Here is a 19,084-nt window from a genome sequence, read left to right as displayed (position 1 = left end):
TCCAACACCACCCCCCAGATACATCATCCCTACATCACAGAAATCTGAGTGCATTGTTTTTACCCTGTCTGTCAGGTTACCTGTTAATGGTCACTTGACCGGATTACCTGGGGAGTCTAGCCATCCTTTTGTAATGATAATACTTAATTCCTGAGCCAGGTCACAGGCTCACCCTATTCACACCTTAAATGTGCCCTTAAGGCAAGATTTGTGAGGACAGGGACAATGGGGAGGTTTCTGCATTTCCTTTGACCTTGTAGAGAAATATCTGAGGTGACTGAAAGAGGCAAAATGGCTTTAGGACTTTTCCTATGGGTTTCAGACATGTGGTTTTATATACTGTATTTATATATGTGTTTGCTTGGTACATTTATGAACATTTGTCATTATTATCATAGCTGTCAACATTTCCCCTTTTTAAGGGAAATTTCCTTATTCCAAATAGGATTCCTCACAAGAAAAGGGAAAAGTTGACAGCTATGATATATATATGACCTAAAAATTCTTGTAACAGGTTATAATGCCAAACCACAACAGGGGAAATCAGACACAAGTTCAAAATCATCCCCCCTCCCCATGAATTTTACTTGGTGACCTTTGGCCAGTTACTACAGTACTTGATCTACCTCACAGAGTTGTTTGGATTTCAAGTTTCAAGAATAAAGCTGGCCTACACCAAGACACCTTGGCTTCGCTACCTAGGAACAAGGCCATAGCAGGTTCCTATTTTCATAGTTTTTCCGAAGGCACTCTACTATTGAAGTACGGAGCCCTACAGTTCAGGGTTCCTGAATGGTTATCGTGGCTGTGCGTGTCTAGGAAGCCATTTCGGAAACGAAGAGAGCCCCAATAGCTTTGCTTGTAGCGCTGGCGTATGCTTAGGTATGAAGGGGTCGATGAGAACAGAGACGCTCTACAATGTTGGTTTTCCATGGTAAGAATCCAAAGAAGCTCAAATGTGACCGGGAAATGGCGGCTCGCCGCAAAACATTATGCGGTAGTGTTGACGGCCCACAACAAAGATGGCGACAGAGTCGTCAAGCCGCTCGCCGCCCTCTTTGAAGATATTGACAAGATGCACCAGACTTCATTCCTTCTGACGCTCTTCTTGTGTGAGCCAAAGGAGGCCGCTACTCCTAGGAAACATTGCAGCAGGGGCAGAGGTTCGCACTTTTCTCTAACTCAGCTTTAATCCTCGGCGATTTTGCTCAATGAGAAAACTAGTCAGTTACAACTCTACCCTCTGAGAGACGGGCGGACAGGCCGTGGGGAAGAGCTGAGGTGATTCCTAGAGGTTTCTGTTTCCTTTCGGAGCGGGTGTCGCTCTAGCTCCTATCTCTATGTTCGGCCGCGCGCGCTGCAGCCCGGTCTTCTGACGAAAGGCGCTCAGGGGCGGCCCCTCACGTGACCAGCGGCGTAACGCGACGGCGCCTGTGGCTCATTGCGGTGCGTTCGCGGCCTAGTTGCCTTTGCCGGGTTTAGAGGCGTCGCGAGGGAAAGGCCTCGTTTCCTCCGGCAGCGCTTGCGGTGAGAGGCGGGTGACGTCCGGGCCGCTGCCGCTAATCCTCCTCAAGGAACGGGGAGGGGGCGAGGACATGACGGGCCTCGCCGGCATGGGGCACCTGCGGTACTGGGCGCCACTCTAGCAGGGGGCGGGAGCGGGTCGAGGGGGTTGGGGGGGTCCGCTCTTGGTTTCCCTGGGGGAGGGGGAACGGCGGAGTCCGCGACCTACAGGCCACGAGGGGGGGGAGGGGAGCTGGGCGGCGGGATCGGGTCCTCTTTCGCGGGGAGGGGGGTGTTTGGAGGTTCCCCCCCTTTCTTAGCGGATGGGCGGAGGGAAATGATGTGGGGGGCGCTAGTGGGCGAGAGCTTCTTAGGAAGGGAGGGTCACACGCTCAACCGCCCTGCGAGTTAGCCCGTTTAGAACGAAGCCTCATAGTTGTGTTCCTGGAAGCCCCCTGCGTGTTTTGTACATGGGCCCGATTCACGACGTGCGTGTTCAGAGCTTGACGAGCATCAAGCTTTGACTGGTACGTGTGAATGGGGCCATCGCAGATCACGCACCGTAGGCAGAATTGTCAGCTTGTTAAAGCGCAGTGTTCTTGAAAGGTCTCACTCGTGCAAAATAAGCTTCTATATGGCAGTGCGTTGGCAAATGGGTAATTTTATTACAAAATGTTGAGCAGCAAGCTGAACTTCGCTATCTTTCAAGTTCAGCGTGTAAAAAAAAACAAAAACCCTGCAGCTTCTGTACTTGCACATGCAAATAATCTCATAGAAGTACCTGCAACATGCCCACATAATGTGGTTGGGATCAATCATTCATAACTGTGTTTTAAGTAGCAGGTTATTGTTCCTTTATTGCAGGCAAGGCTGTGGGATGTAACGGTAATGAATCTGCACATCTTCAATGGAGGTTTTCCATTATGTGTGTGAGAAATGTGTTTTAAGCCTTAATAACATTTACCTGAAATGAAACCCCAATGGAACTTGGTATGAATTAGACTTGCAGCAGAAATAATGCTGGGAGAGCTGGCATATTGATCATAGCTCAGTGGTAGAGCATCAGCTTTGCATTCAGAGGGTCTCAGATTCAGTTCCAAGCATCTTCAGGTAAGGCTGGGAAAGACTCTAGTCTGAAATCCTGGAGAGACTGCCAATCAGCCTAGGTATTGCTGAACTAGAAGGCTGTGTGGTCTGACTGCTTTTTATCTCTATCTCCAGAAAGTTCATGTTAAATTAGCACTGAACATTTCAGATCTTTTTATGCAATTCCAAAATACAGTAGTTCATAGTCCTCTGGCTCTGTTTCCGGTGACCCTCAAACTAGTTGTCTACTTGTGTTTAGGCAACATTTTGATAAAATGTTAAGAAAAAATGCTAACTGTATTGCATCTATAATTTCTTGTTTTTTAAACCAAGATGCCACCAGTTAATCCAAACTTGCAGTCTCTGGTGCAGACTGATTACTGATATTTGTTCAAGCATAAAATTATCTATAGCAGGATGAAGAGGAGTACCTTAAAACAATTAATACAATGTAAATAGCATAATTTTAGGTGTATCAAAACAAACTTCTATATAGTCTTGGCATTTTTTTCTTTTCTAAGCATAATAGTATTGCAAATACCGTACTTTTTCATGTATAACATGCCCCCTTGTATAGCACGCCCCTATTTTTTGGGGATTCCAATTTCAGAAAATGGCCGAAAGTTGTTGAGCTTTTTTGGGGAGAATGCAGTAAATCACTAACCCGGCAATTGAAATCGCTTGTGCTGCTCGTTAACAATCTCATCAGCTACAGGAGGCTGCCCGATCGCCAACAGCGGAAGTAAATAGCAAGCACAGTTGCCGCAGTGGCAGCCAATCCCCAGCAGCCCTTGACACAGCAACCAATCACACACCCATTTCCCACAGCCAATACAAAGAACCCTTGCCGCAGCCACCAATCACACTACAAATCGCCAATGACAATCTGCAGCTCGCGGCTGCAACCAATCACCTGTCACCCCTACCCACTACCCATGTATAAGTTGCCCCCAGTTTTTAAACCTTTTTTAGTAAAAAACAAAACCCTAGTCTTATACACAGAAAAGTACGGTATTTTGTTGGTCATCTATATTTACTAATATATATATTTCTATGCCACCATACATTTCAAGGTGATATATAAACATGAAATATCATTTTTTTAAAATACAGATTAACATTAAGATGACTTGGTAAGCAAAAATTAAACAGCTGCAAAAACCTGTTGGTATTTATAGGATCGCTGGTGGAAATGTGGTTTGGTGTATGACTATGTCCCTCTTAATTTAAACTTTATTAAAACTATTTCAACAGATGAGAAATGGAAAATATTCTGGGATCATATAACACGACCAGGAACTTTTTCTCTTTCATGCATCTAAAAGCCTGGCTTTGTCCAAGATTTTTACTATCTGACTCCATGAATTCTATGGAATTCATCCTTTAACTCCTTATTTTTCTCTTTTTACATACTGAACAGCCTCATCATAAAAGCTGGATTCATTAAAATGCCATATTTGCAAGACATGTCTTGCAATGTCTACTCTTAAGTACCATTGTTTTTCATGGAATTTACTCTCAACTAAGTGCAAATGGAAATTCAGTCCTAATGTCTCATCTTTATTACACACACATGTATCTCACCTCTCAGGATACACATGCTTCCGAGCTAGCTTATAAGTAACATTAATCTATGTTAAAAAAGTAAAGCAACACATGGTAAGAAGTAGCAACATACAGAACCATTGGGATTCTTTCCACAGTACATATGGTGGTAGATTGCCCTCTGGGAAATATGGGGGAAATCTACTGGAGCAGGTTCTGATGTACTCTTTGCCTGCATTCCCATCTCTCCTGGAATCCTTCCCAAAGGACAGTTGATGGCTCTGATGTGATTTTCACCTGCATCCCTCTCTCCTGGAATCCTCCCGAGCTCTGTTTATTGTCTAGCTGTCTTGCTAGTATCCAGAGTTCAACATGGCAGAAATAAGTTTTAATTTATTCCTTTATTTCTTGGCATTTATTCAATACACAAATCTTTTAGTTTTTTTTGGGTTTTTTTTACATTTATATGTATGACTATGACAGAACTCTTTATTTTAAGGCAGCATTCTAGGAATAAGCACTTTTCTCCATCCATGCCAAGGTTTTTGGCCAGGTTTTATCAGTCATTCAGTCTTTCCAGGTTTATCTATCTCTTTACTGCTAACTTGTTTATATATGGTTATAACTGGCTTGAACTTCTGCGACTCCTGTCTGCTAACCTTCCTTCCAGCAGTCAAATTAGAATGCTTCTCTTGTAATCTTCAGACCTAACACTTCTGTAATTTCATTCGTGACTTGCTTTCACATGTTCCCCATTGTTTTCTACTTAGGATGTGGATTTCCTGAGCAGGGAGAATTAATTAGAAAATGTAATGCTGCCCTAAACTGTTTGGATATGGCATGCATGTTTGACTTTTATATAGTAGTGAGAGGTTAAAAAGTATATCATGCCAATTTTTCATGCTGTATAAATATCTCTTTAAAATGTACTTTGTGTGATTTAAGTGTTACATTCTATATTTTAATTATGGGTGTTTATAGTTGTACAGTAGTTGATTTGTTTACTTGCAAACCCTTTATAAGTTTGTTTTGGCATGAAGCAGTATGCAAAAGTTGGGTCTTCAATCAGTTTCACCTACTACACCAGCAAAAGCCATATCTGGATTGGAATATTCTGGCCACCATAGTCCATGCATTGGTAACTGGATTAATGTAATGAACAGTCAGACAGGCAATAAGGTGGTGGACTTACGCATGCAAGTGGTGAGCTTGGTGACTGAGCATGGACTTTATCCAAAAAATTAAAGCAATACTGCATGTACGGGAGTGGGCAGGAGGCAGGTGTGATAAATATGTCAGTGGTATATCCATTGTATGATTGCCAATCCTGCCTTTTTAAAATAGGATTTTAATTATTTATTGGTTAATTTATCCTTTGGAACAAAGGGTAGCAGTAATAATATTTTTACTAATCTTCTAAATGTTTACTCATAATTGGTAGAAGATTGATTCATGAAACAGCATCTAATACCCCCAAAATGTTTAGGTTTTCCACACCAGACAGCTGAAGGGCTTTTTTCTCCTTTACATTTTTGGGTCTTTCATCCCTTTGTTTTTCTATTACTGTACTACCCAAGACTCCCTCTGTTTCTTTATCTCCCCGTCTTTCAACTTGTTTTCTTTATTTTCCATGCCTGCATTCCTGCCTTGTGCTATAATCTTACTTATTTATTGACCAGCCATTCCATTTTCTGCTCATGAATCCACACTCCTTTCGACTTTCAGATGCTCCTCGGACCAACTACTTCTTTCTTCCCTAGGTCACTATAAAGTCAACACTTCTGTATCCCTTTGATATCAGTTAACCTTTCCCTTGCACTATTCTTACTGCTGCTTGGTTAAATTATCATTCATGTTGTAATGTAGAAGCTGCCTTATATTGACCACTTTCAGACATCACATTAAACTTTGGTATATCACGAGAATAAGCCTAAGCAGAGAGGACTTTAGACAGTCTTGATTTCATTTTTTATTAACTGCAGCTTGAGGTGACATACCAATCTGACAAACTCTAGTTAATCTTAACTACCTGTGGTTGGAAAGTAATTTATTTGAATAAATCATAGTTAAGATTAACAGTAGTTTTTCAGGTTCAGGCAACACAGACTTATTACAAAAATTTAGTGACTATTAAAGAAGATTTAGGGACACGCAAACCCAAGGCTCACCTAGACTCATTCTCATTATGATAAAGGATTGTTTCTTGTGTCATCCAGATGCAGCAACTGTTTGTTCATCTTGTCCTATATTGTTCAGTCTAACTGGTAAAAGAGTCTTTCCCAGCCTGAAATCTTTTCATTACGGATGCCAACAACTGGACCTGAAACCCGCATGCAAAGGGTGCTCCACTACTGAGCTTAGCCTGAGGTCATATGGTTAGAGCAAGCCTTCATGCTTTTTATTGTTGACCTTTAGGTTATTTTTGGTCTGGTGCACCCATATTTCATTTACTTGGAAGTACTGATTTCAACGGGACTTGCTTTCAGGTAAACATGTATAGAATTGAACAAATAAAAGCATTAAGTGCCTTGTCTAATATTTACTTTCTTTTATAAATTTATATGCCACCTCTTTAAAATTTTATTTTATTTATTGTAGTAATAATAAAATAACACAAGCAAGCAGTAAATACCAAGATGATACAACATCAAATCTAAAAACAGGGCAGCAGCAGACAAAAACAATCCAAGCAAAAATTCCAGCTCTAAAAGCAACCTCCAAAAACATAGTAGGTTATATCCAGTTGATGCTGTTGTCCAAGTACAAGGGCTTTTGATCTAGCAGGAGCAATCCTCCTGAGTCAAAGCCATACTAACACTTCATATAAAACACCAGTACCAGAATTGTACTTGGAAGCACATGGGAATCTAGTGAGCCTGCTTAAAAATTTGTGTCATATGGTTCACATAACGGTCCTAACCGATGCTTTCCCCATGGGAGAACTATTTTCTCATTGGAGATGCATCTTATCACTGACATTGCTGACTTTTTGTAGATTGGTGAAGACACTTCTCTTTGACTAGGACTTGGGGGTGGGGCTTGAGGATTAGTCATCCAGCATTGGATATAATGGGGAATTCTGGCTTAATACAAGCCAGGGTCATCACATCAAAGCTGGTGTGCAATGAAGGGAGCAGCAAGGAAGGAATATTCAGCTCAGCTGCAATTCTTATCCAGACCGGACCTTTGTGGCTATTAGGATCAGCTGTGTTCCTGACTGAGCCTTTTATCTCCACAAAACTTGCTAGCCCTACCTACATAGGGGGGTAGTTTGTGTAGCAACAACCTGAAGTGAGAACCATGCTCAATGGGCTTTCTCTGTAGGTGTTTCACAGTTAGCTATCTCATATCTGATAACTTGGAGCAAGATGTGCTTAGGCAGCTAGAGTTAGGCTAGAGCTCCTGTTTTCTACCTGGTTTTAAGCATCTTTCTCATTTAGGGGTAGAGTAGAAACACATGTAAACAAGCACTGATTTGAAGCTAATAAGTTCATTCTTTTTCTAGGTTACTGCTAAAAATGTCTTTTCCGCCTCACTTGAATCGCCCTCCTATGGGTATCCCAACGCTTCCACCTGGAATTCCACCTCCACAATTTCCAGGTTTTCCTCCACCTGTACCTCCTGGTAAGTTTTCTATCAGAAGCTTGTCTGATAAACCTCATTCTTCTATATTGGTCAGCAATATCTTAACATTTTAGGTTGGTGTTTAGTTTTTCTTTGTGACATGTGAACAAAATAATCCTGCAGCTTCTATACTTCCTGAGAGCACTTAACAGTTCTGTTCCGCCTATTTAATACCAGATTTGAATATATATATATATCGGTTTTTGATAGCTCTTGCTCAGAGACTATTAATGCAACCTCTTATTTCACAGGGACACCGATGATTCCTGTGCCAATGGGTATTATGGCTCCTGCACCAACTGTAAGTATCGCATAAGCCACTGTTCACTGTAAATATCTTTTTAATTTAAATGATAACTTTATAAAAAAGCATTAAAATAAATAACAATAAAGCCACAATTAGCAGCATCAAATATTAAAACACAGCATAGTTGTGTTCATCTTCTCCCTACTGTATATGTAACACTGTACTGATCCCATATCATAGTTAGCAAATTGGGAACCATTCCCATGAACACATGACCCACCCTCCTCCAAAACAAAGTCCTACCTCCTTTTGCTTTTTGGCTTTAACCATGTTTAATCATTGGATCTGCACTGACACTAACTATGGTTGGGGTGACGTCTTTGAATTTGAAAAGAATGCGCATGAAAAATTGCAAGGCTGTAACAGTGTAACACATTTAAATACAAGGTTCCTGACTTATATGTTATTTCCTGTGTGCTTTTATTTATAAAGCACGTGTATTGCAATTTGTGAAGTAGAATCGACTCAAAGGAACTGTATGAAATTTCCTTTGCAGGCTAATCTGTTCAGGCAAAAATAATTAATGCTAAGTTCCTGCTTTTGGTACCTTAGGAACAGTGCTTTTTAAACTTACTAATTGTTGCAGTGGGGAAAAAATCACAAGAGGTATTTGTTCCTCATTTTTCAGGTTCTGGTCCCAACTACCGTGTCAATGGTTGGAAAACATATGGGAGTTAGAAAGGAACATCCAGGTCTAAAGAACAAGGAAAATGATGAAAACAGCGGTCCCACTACTACTGTTTTCGTAGGCAACATATCTGAAAAGGCTTCAGACATGCTTATACGACAGCTTCTTGCCGTAAGTGGAATTGCCTTTTAGAAAGCAACCTTGCATTGTGTTGATTAGAGATTTTAGTGTTGCTTAATTTTTCATTGATTTCATTGACTTTTTGTATTCTTTAAAATGTTAGCTAAATTCTTTCATGTTAAGTGTTCCATATGCATGCAGGGCTTTTTAGCTCACCTCTTCCCCATACCTCTGGAAAGTCCACCCTCAAGATCAGGGCCCTCCAGACCATATCTCATGACACATGAGGGGCGGCCCTACAAAGATAAATAATCTACCCCCAATAGACATGCAAAAAATTCCTGCATTGCAGGGGGTTGGACTAATGACCCTCATGGTCCCTTCCAACTCTACAATTCGATGATGGTGGTGGTGGTGATGATGATGATATTTATACTTCACCCATCTGGCTGGGTTTCCCCAGCCACTGTGGGCGGCTTACAGCATATAAAAAATTGTTGAAACATCAGACATTTAAAATTTCCCAATACAGGGCTGCCTGAATCTATGAAATGCTAGATTATTGCTACATATTATTTCAGCCCTGAAGCTTAAGTACAAATTTACTAATTTACCAATCTGTTTGCATTGTGTTAGGATAGTCAGTGGTGGGTGGATGTAGTTTAGGCTGTTACCAAACTAAACTCTTGGAGTAGCTCTTTTCATGGAAAATAAGGCTAGGCTATGCCTTCACTAGCAGTATGTCAAGGGTAACACAAGCTGGGAGAGGTACAGTTGCTCTCAGGTCCTTCTTGAAGATTTCCCATAGGCAGCTGGTTCACCACTGTGAGAACAGGATCCTGGACTAGATGGGTCAGTGGCCTGATCCAGGATGGCTGGCCTTATGTTCTTTAGTGGAGAACACTAAAACATATACATTAAATCAGAAACTGAAATAGCAAATAAAAACAATAACAATAAAAATCAAATATGAGCTACAAATGAATTTCAAAATTAAAACCAGATTCCTATCTAGTGGGTTACAATGGCACAATTAAAAAACTTAAATCAAATTGGATTTGAAGGGCAAATATCCAGGAAAGAATAGGTTTTCATTGTGTAAAGTTTTAAAGATATTTCTGTCTAGGAAAAATGTTCCATAGCTGGGGCACCACTACTGAAAAGACCATATCTAATTGCTATGCCTCAGATAATAGGAGCAGATGTAACAGGGCCTTATTGCAAAGACTTCAGTCAAGGAAATGAGTATTTGGAAGGAGATGGCAGACCTTCAACTCACCAGGGTTGCAGAATAGGGCAGCCTTTAGAATCATAGAATTGTAGAGTTGGATGGGACCCTAAGGATCATCTAGTCTAACCCTCTGCAATGCAGGAATATGCAGCTGTCCCATACAAGGATCGAACCTGCAACCTTGGTGTTATCAGCACCATGACCTAACCAACCAAGTGATCATAAATTATCATGATTAGTAGGGTTTTAAGAAATTATAAGTGAGATCCAATTCTGGCAACCCATTTGCAGAATGAGACTTTGATTTTGATTTTTCCCTTTCCAGCCACATACAAACCCCAGAATTTGCTCTGGTGTATCGCCTAATTCTCCAGATTTTGGTAGTGCAATTCCCAATGTACGACCGTGCTTTATAAGATGCAACCCTATCAATATATAGAAGTACAGTTCTTAATTCATATTTCATTTTAAACCAGGTTGTTTTTAAAGAGACACTTTATAAATAGGGAAGTGGTAACTTGAAATTTTGTTTAGTATTTTAAAAAATCTGGTTATTTTTCCTCTCCTTTTAAAAAATAATCAAACCCACTGAGAGATAATAGAGGATATGTTTTAAGACAAACTTTTATGTACAAGGAGTAAGGAGCTGTCTGTGGAGGTGGTAGAAGAGGTTAAATAATGATGATTAGCAGGGTTGTGATAACAAAATACTAGATGCCACCACAATTATTAGGTGTGTTAATTTCTTTTAGGATGTCTTCTCAACTGACACAAAATACATTGAGAACTTTCAAGAGTGAGAGAAGTTTTCTGAGTAGCAAAAAATAAAATAAAAAATCAATTGCCTCAATAAACATTATGTTAAAAATATTTTACAGAAATGTGGCTTGGTTTTGAGTTGGAAGAGAGTTCAAGGAGCATCTGGAAAACTTCAAGGTATATATCCTTTCCTTTTCCCTCTAATAGCTATGAGGATATACGCAAGCTTGGTTAAATTACTGAAGTGCCCACGCTTCAGCAGCAAGGGCTTAATTTTATTTTTACTCTGAGCTATTCTGTGAGTCAATAAGTGTATCGGATGGAACACAAGTTGTGCCTTCCACTGCAGATCAGTGGTGATCTGGGCCCTTGATCTGGTACTGCTTGCTACCCAATTGTACTGTACCAACATAGCACTGAGAATTAATGCTGCCATGCTAACCAGCTTCCCCCACTACTGAAGAGTGGATTGTAACTTTATGCAGCCAGTTAAATGTTGCAGCAACCTAGTATTTTTGAAAAACTAGTAACTGACCGTAATGGGATTCCAGATGAAAGGCAGCAGCACAGGATGGGTGTAGCCTTCATCCTCTGAATTGAAATTGCTTGGGTTTATGGGATTGGGCTGAAAATGTGTTTTAACTGAGGTTCTGCCATATATTTGGTGAAATCATAAAACAAATAGTTGACATTAAAGGCAATTGTGTGTGAGTGTTGCTCGCATGTGCATATATAATTTTTTAAAATTTGCTTTTACAAATCTCAATTATTCATTCCCTAGCCTTTGGGTTCTGCGAGTATAAAGAACCAGAATCCACACTACGTGCGCTCAGGCTACTACATGATCTCCAAATTGGAGAAAAGAAACTACTTGTGAAAGTTGATGCCAAGACGAAGGCTCAGCTAGATGAATGGAAAGCGAAGAAAAGGGCTTCCAATGGGGTATGTTGTGTGTAACTATGCTAAACTGGGACAGGAAACAATTGAATTACAAATAAATTGGATTGGCATTAAGTGCTCTTGGTTCTTTTACCTGATTTGCTTATTCTCTGTTGCAATTTAACCTGCTATGCTGACTTTATTACACCTTTTCTGCAGATGACTGTTGCACTGTTCTTTTGTTTAATTTTCATGATCAGAATTTGAGTGTAAACTTCAAATCCCCAACAAACTGCACTTTCTGCTTGAGAAACTGGATTATAAAACTTTGGCTGACAGAAGAAGGTTAAGGGATGAGCAGCTGGAGTCTCTCAGATCAAACCCAACCATTTTCAGGAGGAAACCAGATGCCCTGCTCTCTGCTAGACTTGCTGATCCAGAGCAGAGTCTGCCAACTCCAAAATAAAAAAAATCTGATTCCAGCTGGGTATGGCCAGCATGAAAAGCTTTGCTTAATGTACAAAGTTGTACATGTGCTTGCATGTCCTCTGCCAACAAGCACTGTGTCCATATATGTTCTCAGGCCACCATAGTTCAACCTAACCATTTAAGTGATAGCTTCATAACAAGCACAAGCAGGTGAACCTAGCCACAAACTGCATGTCAAATCACATTTGTAAACACCCTCCCAGTTAAGTATTTAGAAGAGAAAATAGTAAGATTGGAAGAAGTGAGGCATATAATAGTCCCAAGAACAGTCAGCCCTGGCTAAGATGCAAAACATGAGGAAATCAGTCTAGAAAGTGAGTCATTTCACGCAGGTGCACTATATCAAAATTTCAAATAAGTTCACAAGTTGCAAGTCCTTGAATTTTTTTACAGGCTTGCCTATCAACCAGTGATTTCACTTTAAAAAATGTATATAATAATAAGCTGTCTGCTAATAATACAGTGTTAAAGGGTCTAAACCACTGAGCCTCTTGGGCTTTCCGATCGGAAGGTTGGCAGTTTGGATCCATGCAAGAAAGTAGATGCTAGTGCAAGTAGATAAATAAGTACTGTGGTGGTAGGAAGGTAAACAATGTTTCCATGCGCTCTGGTTTCCGTCATGGTGTTCTGTTGTGCCAGAAGTGGTTTAGTCATGCTGGCCACATGACCCAGAAAGCTGTCTGTGGACAAATGCTGGCTCCCTTGGCCTGAAGCAAGATGAGCGCCACACCCTGTAGTTGCCTTTGACTGGACTTAACCGTTCAGGGGTCATTTACCTTTACCTTACCTAATACTACAGCTTTTCTGAAATAATGTTAGAGAGAGAAAAACACAAAATATTTAGAATTTTTTTATCTTGATGTAAATCTGTAGCCTAGGCTCAGCCAAAGAAGATGTGAAATATAGTGCATTTTCTTAATTGTAGTAACTTAAGCAATCTTGCATAGCTTGCAGTGTTGCTGTACTCTAGCAGCTTCAGCAGACTCCTGGTTAGGAATACATGCCTCACCATTCACTATACAGTGGTGCCCCGCAGGACGAATGCCTCACAAGACGGAAAACTCGCTAGACGAAAGAGTTTTCCGTTTTGGAGGTGCTTCGCTAGACGAATTTCCTATGGGCTTGCTTCGCAAGCCGCTTATCAGCTGATCTGATCAGCAGATAAGCCGCTAATCCGCTAATCTGTCAATGGGCTTGCTTCGCAAGACGAAAAAACTGCTAGACGAAGAGAATCACAGAAAGGATTCTTTTCGTCTTGAGAGGCACCACTGTAATTTGTCCTTGGGGCAAGGAAGGGAGAAATAAAGACCAGAAGCAAAACACAGCCAACCCGCTCACTGAAACATCTTTATAAGTGTTTTAATGCATTGTTAACTTTTTTCTATGTTTGTGTGATAAAGTAGTTAAAAGCTTTTAATGAGTTAAATTTAGTTATCCATGTGCCATAGAAAGGGGTTCAGGGTTTACCCTTTTGATACACAGCCTGTAAAGTAAGAGTATTTTAGTACAGTGCTACCTCGTGTTACGTACCATCCGCCTTATGAATACTGTGGGTTACACACTCCGCTAAGCCAGAAGTAGATGCCCCTTGTCCCAGGATGCGAGCGGAAGTTGCGCTCCAGGGGCACAGGAGGCGCCATTAGCAAAAGCGCGCCTCATGTTACGAATGGACCTCCGGAATGGATTAAGTACGTAACACGAGGTACCACTGCATTTATTTCACATGAGCAGACAAGAAAGCTCTCCATAAATTCCTGCTGTCTTAAAATATGGAGAAACTAAATAAGGCAGATGTCTGGCTCCATCCCTGACTAATACTGTTACCCCCTTAATTTCTTTTACTACCACCTAAGCAGCACTACCTATTAGGTCATTTCAGGCTGTTCCTCCTTGACATTGCAGCGTCTGCACCAGCTGAAAATCCCCTCCTGCCCCTACTTCTTAGCTACTGCTTCTCCATAAGCCTGTCTCTTTTCTATTCACTCTTTATCCACTTGGCATTTGACTGGACATCCATCTCTTATTCTCAGGTGAGATTCCCATCCCCTCTTTTTAAGGCAAGAATTTATTATTTAAGTTTAATACAAGTGTATGAAAAAGGGAGGGAAAACATGGTAGGACATTGCCTGTTTTTTCCCACTGCTCCTCAGTAGCAACAGCAGTGACAAATGTTTGATGGGATGGAAGATTTTAAAAAATGTAATATGCACATTCTTTTTCTGTATTTAGGTTTTCCTTGCAGCCAGGCTATAGGCTGAGAATGGCCTGGAGCAAGTTGAAGTCACTTGGCCTCAGGTCATTCATACTTCTATGTGCAGATGAGAATTTATCTATTTACTATTTGTAAGGAGGAAAGTGGGGATTTTCATTTCTTACTGTATTTGATTCTGTGATTTATTTATTTTTAGATTTAGAATTGTTGTGAGCCCCTTTGAGCCTTCCGAGAGGCAAGCTATAAGCCTTTAAATATATAATCACTAAAGTTTTGTAGGCAACTGTGTATATATTAATGTTTTTATTAATAGTTTAAGGTCTATGTTACATTCATCTTACACGGAAAATTGAAATTCAGCAATTCTAGTGTGGAAGTGACAGTCTACAGATATGTATGTTAAAGCATTTTACACACATGTATTGTCATTGTGCAGTATGACCACTTACATCCAAAAGTCTGTTTTATACTGCAGACAAACTTTGTGTATAAGTTTGGTAATGTGTGACCCAAAGGGTAGGTTGGTACGGTGTTGCCTTGTATGTGTTCTCCGCTTTGTTGAACAGCATTCTTAATCCTACGGAACAGAATATTTCTATAACTGCTGACATAGCGTATTAATTTGAAACCTGCACTGTATTATGTTGTACTTGCTGCATAAAAATATCACATGAATCCACACTAAATTATTTCTATTTCTTCCGAGAGCACACACATTGTAGTGTAGCATTCTCTTTAAAGTTTGTGCCAGGCTTCAACAAATTCATTTGCCCTCTGTCATGTGTGATGAGTGGCAAGCATTATTCTCAGCTTGAAAGGTACATCTCAGCAGTAGAGTGGTGGTTCCTGCCACCGCCCCAGCTTCAAAATTGGGAGGAAGGTGGTATGGCAGAGGAACCAAAAGAGACTTAGCTATAAAGGATTGGCAGGCACGAAAAGTGTTGGATCTTGCTGCCTAAATGCATCTTATGCACCTTTGTGCAGCACCCAAGAGTGCATGCTGCTCTCTTCACCCAGGAGTTATTGGGTACCACTTCCCAGAAATGCACAGAGGACCTTTCTGCAGCAAGTGCCGAGCACTACTCAGCTGGTCTTTACTGAAGGCAATGCTGTTGTGTGTGATCACTCTGCAGCTTTGTCAGCTGTTTGGTTCTGTACAAAATAAAACATTTTGAATTCTTGCAGCACAAGCAGTGCTTTAGTCATTAATTTAGCTTTGTCTTCCAACAATGAAAATAAGTAGTAGAGTGCTAGGAAGGCCTTTTGTCTTGAGAAAATGATGGGGATATATGTGAACTTTCTGGGTTTGCCAATTGAAAAATTCTGTGTATCACTCTTGTGAGGACTAAGGCTGGGCAACGTATTGATATACCATCCAAAACTGGTTGAAGTCCATATCATTATATCGGTTTCATAATTTTTGACCTGGCAATATATTGAGAATCATGGGGTGTGGCTGTGTGGGTGTGTTAGTTATGCAGAAATCCCAATGTGGGAAAACTGAAGCCAGCCAATGCCTCTACATAGCTCTATCCTTATTTCAGACCTTGTGATGTATCAGTATATTGCAATGTTTAGCTGGTGATATAGCACAATGTTGAAAACCAGATATCGCCCAGCCCTAGCCAGGACCTACTAGAATCCGTAGTTAAAGGCTGATTGTAAGGATGTTAAGTACACCTAACACTTCCACTTGCTAGCTACATGTAATAGACCTATTTAGTTCATATGAAGTAAACATTTTGGATGCCGTTCTGCTATGTCCCATATGCTTGACTTCAAGATTTGTGTTATTCTTTAGAACACCAGGCCAGAAACTACAACTGATGATGACGAAGCCCTCGATGAAGAAGCAAAGAGAAGAGACCAGCTAATTAAAGGGGCCATTGAAGTGTTAATACGGGAATATTCCAGCGAGCTCAATGCCCCCTCCCAAGAGTCTGACTCTCATCCCAGGAAGAAGAAAAAAGAAAAGAAGGAGGATGTATGTGTTTTGATTTTGGACACAAACAGATTTACTTCATCTCCCTACATAAGGGCCAAACCCTGTGCCAATACATTAGCTCAAAGCATCTGATGAGAACACAAATCAACAAACCTTGATGTTAGCAGAAGTTTTCATGTTTCATACTGAAATTAAATCAGTTCTAGATGCCAAACCCTGTGGATGTTGTAGGTCTGTGAACACAAAGGTCACAAATGCCTAGACTTCTTGGAGCTACAGGTTTGAATCTCAGCAGGTTTGATTCAGCCTTTCATCCCTTCTAAAATACATGTATTGAAGTAATTGCAAAATGTTTTTTTGAGATGGGGAGATGATTTTAAGACCCTAAAAGAGATTCTGCCTGTAATGTTTGACATCTTAAATGCCCTAAGTCACTGGGTCATAGAGGTTTGCACTGGTGTTATAGCCACAACTCAGCTGATTGGCAGCCCTTCTTCACTGTCCTGATTTAATTATGTTTGTGCACATAGCTAAGAAGCTCTTTCTTATCCTTGAGGGATGAAAGCCATGATGTTACAAAATGGTTTGTTAATATTTGGCTGTTGGGCCAGTGACGTCCATACTTTATAAGTGTAACATTTGACCCAAAATGCTATAATCCCCCTTCTGTGGATAACCCTGCTGATGATTACACTAATTTTTGCTTTCCTCTGGGGGGAAAGGGTACAGCTTAGTAGTAATTATGCCAGCCTTGAAAATGCGTCATGATTGTTTCAATGATGGGCTCTTAATACCTGCCACTCATAGCAAGAGATGGGGGTGAATTTTGGTTTCTGTCTGCAGCCTTTCTTACTAAGCTTAACTTTCTCCCTTATGTTGTGCTGATAGCAAGCAATAAGATAGCTTGGGCTGCTGGTGAAGTGTATGAAAAGGCAGTGCAAGAAATAATGCTTCTCACTCAGGGAGTGAGTGCACCTCCCACTGTTCTTTAGCTTCCACTTAACTTAATCTTGCACTGATTTTTTTTGCATTCTGCACTTATTTATAGGCAAGCCATGTCTCTCTCTTTAAAAGTTATTATCCATGCTATGGATTGTGTTATGTATATAATCAAGAATATAATGGTATCGAGAGACATAATGGTACTGAGAGGTTACTTTTTAGAAGCCCATGTTAAAAGAACTGAATATTGATCTTCCTCCTTTAATAACTGCTAGTTTTAGGGTGACCTGTAGCCACACCTTGCTGATGTAGCTGGGTTTTAAATTTAGTGTGGTCTATCAGAACAATGAAACATTTAACTGTGTCCTTGTCTTCCTGCCCCTTGAAATAGTGGAAGTGCATCTTTATTTTGTAAGGATGAACATGGGACACGAGCATGACTTCTCATCCCCTTATCTGTTGGGAAGTGTGGGACTAAGAAAGCTCTGTGCATGGTGGGGGGAGGGAAGTATATAAAACTGTGGTGGGTGCCGTGTAAAGCTGGTTTTGAGGCACTGTTATCCCCTTTATTGAATGCTTATAATTGTGACTGGTTCCCTTGCCCATTCTGTTGGTTGAAAAGATGAGGGATAATGTGGGAAAATTGAGAGTGCGGGGAAAAGCAATGGCAAGTGAAATCTGACTCTTGATTTCAGATGTGGGGAACCTCGCTAATTTGCAGTAACTGTTGGCAACCCGCCCCTTGATATAATTACAATTTTGCGAATTAGCGAGTAAGAAACAAAACAAGGCTTATAATAGTACCACAAAAGGCCACTTTTAACAAGCGTAGCTTAGCTTGCAAGATTTCCTAGAATGTTAATGTTCTGCAATTTTAAATGGAGACATGCCAGGGTGAGGTGGCACCCAGCAAACCTTTGCCGAGAAGTAGATCAGTAAACGGAGAATTAGCGAGGTTCTTCTGTAACTTTGTTGAGTCAGACCTACGGTCACAGCAATGCAATATTGCTTATTCTGCAAACATACAGAACATTGTTTTTTTTCCAGAGTAGTGTGCAATCTATTTTTTAAAAAAGAAATCTCCGTGGATTTTTCCGCAGATTTTCCGCAGATTTCCAGTGGCCCCACTGATACCCTATCCACTCATCACCAAGGTTCGTTTACATTGTAGGCTTTGACAATGACTATGTTTACTGCTAGTTACCAGATTTGTGACTCGTGTCCATCTAATTTTTTTTTTCATTCATTTAACATCAGACTGTGAGGTTTGGTACTGCAGAAGGCCTTTATTTATCTCTTACAAGACTGGTACAAAACATCTAACCTTCAGCTTTTCTTTTGGTTCTCCTGTTTCTGTGCAGATGGGTTTTAATATTCTGTCTCCTGTTCTGCCCCCCTTTCTCTCTTACAGGAGGATATAAATGCTATTGAAATGGAAGAAGATAAAAGGGACCTGATATCCCGAGAGATCAGTAAATTCAGAGATACGCACAAGGTAGTATACTTGTTTTTGTACCTTATACAAAATTAGGTTTTTGCAAAATCCAGTTTCCCTCCCCCTTTAGAAAATTTAAAAGCACATGACCATATCACATATAGTAGGCGTAATGTGTGTCTAAAAAGCCACTAAGGACAAAATCCCACTTAAATCGTCTTATTTTGTCCTTTTTATTTTCTAATGACTACCTTGCAGTCTCCTCAGTGTGAATACATTAAAAAATCAAACACATCTACCCCACTTTTCTTAAAATTAACCCAAAGCAGCTAAAACCATTTACATAAGATCCAATAATTAGACTGGGCTGCTGCGTAAA

General features: G+C 40.5%; 2 protein-coding genes across 7 annotated transcripts in view; one reads left to right on the top strand and one right to left on the bottom strand.

The window, feature by feature from the left end:
• The window catches only part of ZFYVE1 (zinc finger FYVE-type containing 1), a 28,715-nt gene extending 27,453 nt beyond the window's left edge, over nucleotides 1–1,262 (bottom strand). The window contains exon 1 of the mRNA XM_083507329.1: nucleotides 699–1,262. The gene's annotated coding sequence lies outside the window, so the exon portion shown is untranslated. The remainder of the gene's footprint in view (nucleotides 1–698) is intronic.
• Nucleotides 1,263–1,349: 87 nt separating this feature from the next.
• The window catches only part of RBM25 (RNA binding motif protein 25), a 32,708-nt gene continuing 14,973 nt past the window's right edge, over nucleotides 1,350–19,084 (top strand). Inside the window, exons 1-9 of one of the 6 annotated variants that reach the window (XM_083506950.1) lie at nucleotides 1,350–1,527; nucleotides 7,640–7,758; nucleotides 8,010–8,059; nucleotides 8,694–8,864; nucleotides 10,923–10,980; nucleotides 11,585–11,745; nucleotides 16,185–16,367; nucleotides 18,371–18,424; nucleotides 18,682–18,765. In XM_083506950.1, coding sequence (XP_083363076.1) covers nucleotides 7,653–7,758; nucleotides 8,010–8,059; nucleotides 8,694–8,864; nucleotides 10,923–10,980; nucleotides 11,585–11,745; nucleotides 16,185–16,367; nucleotides 18,371–18,424; nucleotides 18,682–18,765 — 867 coding nt within the window. In that variant the 5' untranslated portion in view covers nucleotides 1,350–1,527; nucleotides 7,640–7,652. Of the gene's footprint in view, nucleotides 1,628–7,639; nucleotides 7,759–8,009; nucleotides 8,060–8,693; nucleotides 8,865–10,922; nucleotides 10,981–11,584; nucleotides 11,746–16,184; nucleotides 16,368–18,370; nucleotides 18,425–18,681; nucleotides 18,766–19,084 lie in introns of all 6 variants that reach the window. The other 5 variants (XM_083506951.1, XM_083506949.1, XM_083506954.1 and 2 more) reach the window with 5 other exon arrangements.

This window comes from Podarcis liolepis (genome assembly GCF_965112155.1).
Source record: "Podarcis liolepis genome assembly, chromosome: 1".
In the NCBI taxonomy this organism is placed as follows: Eukaryota; Metazoa; Chordata; class Lepidosauria; order Squamata; family Lacertidae; genus Podarcis; species Podarcis liolepis.
This window is presented reverse-complemented; position numbering and strand designations above follow the sequence as displayed.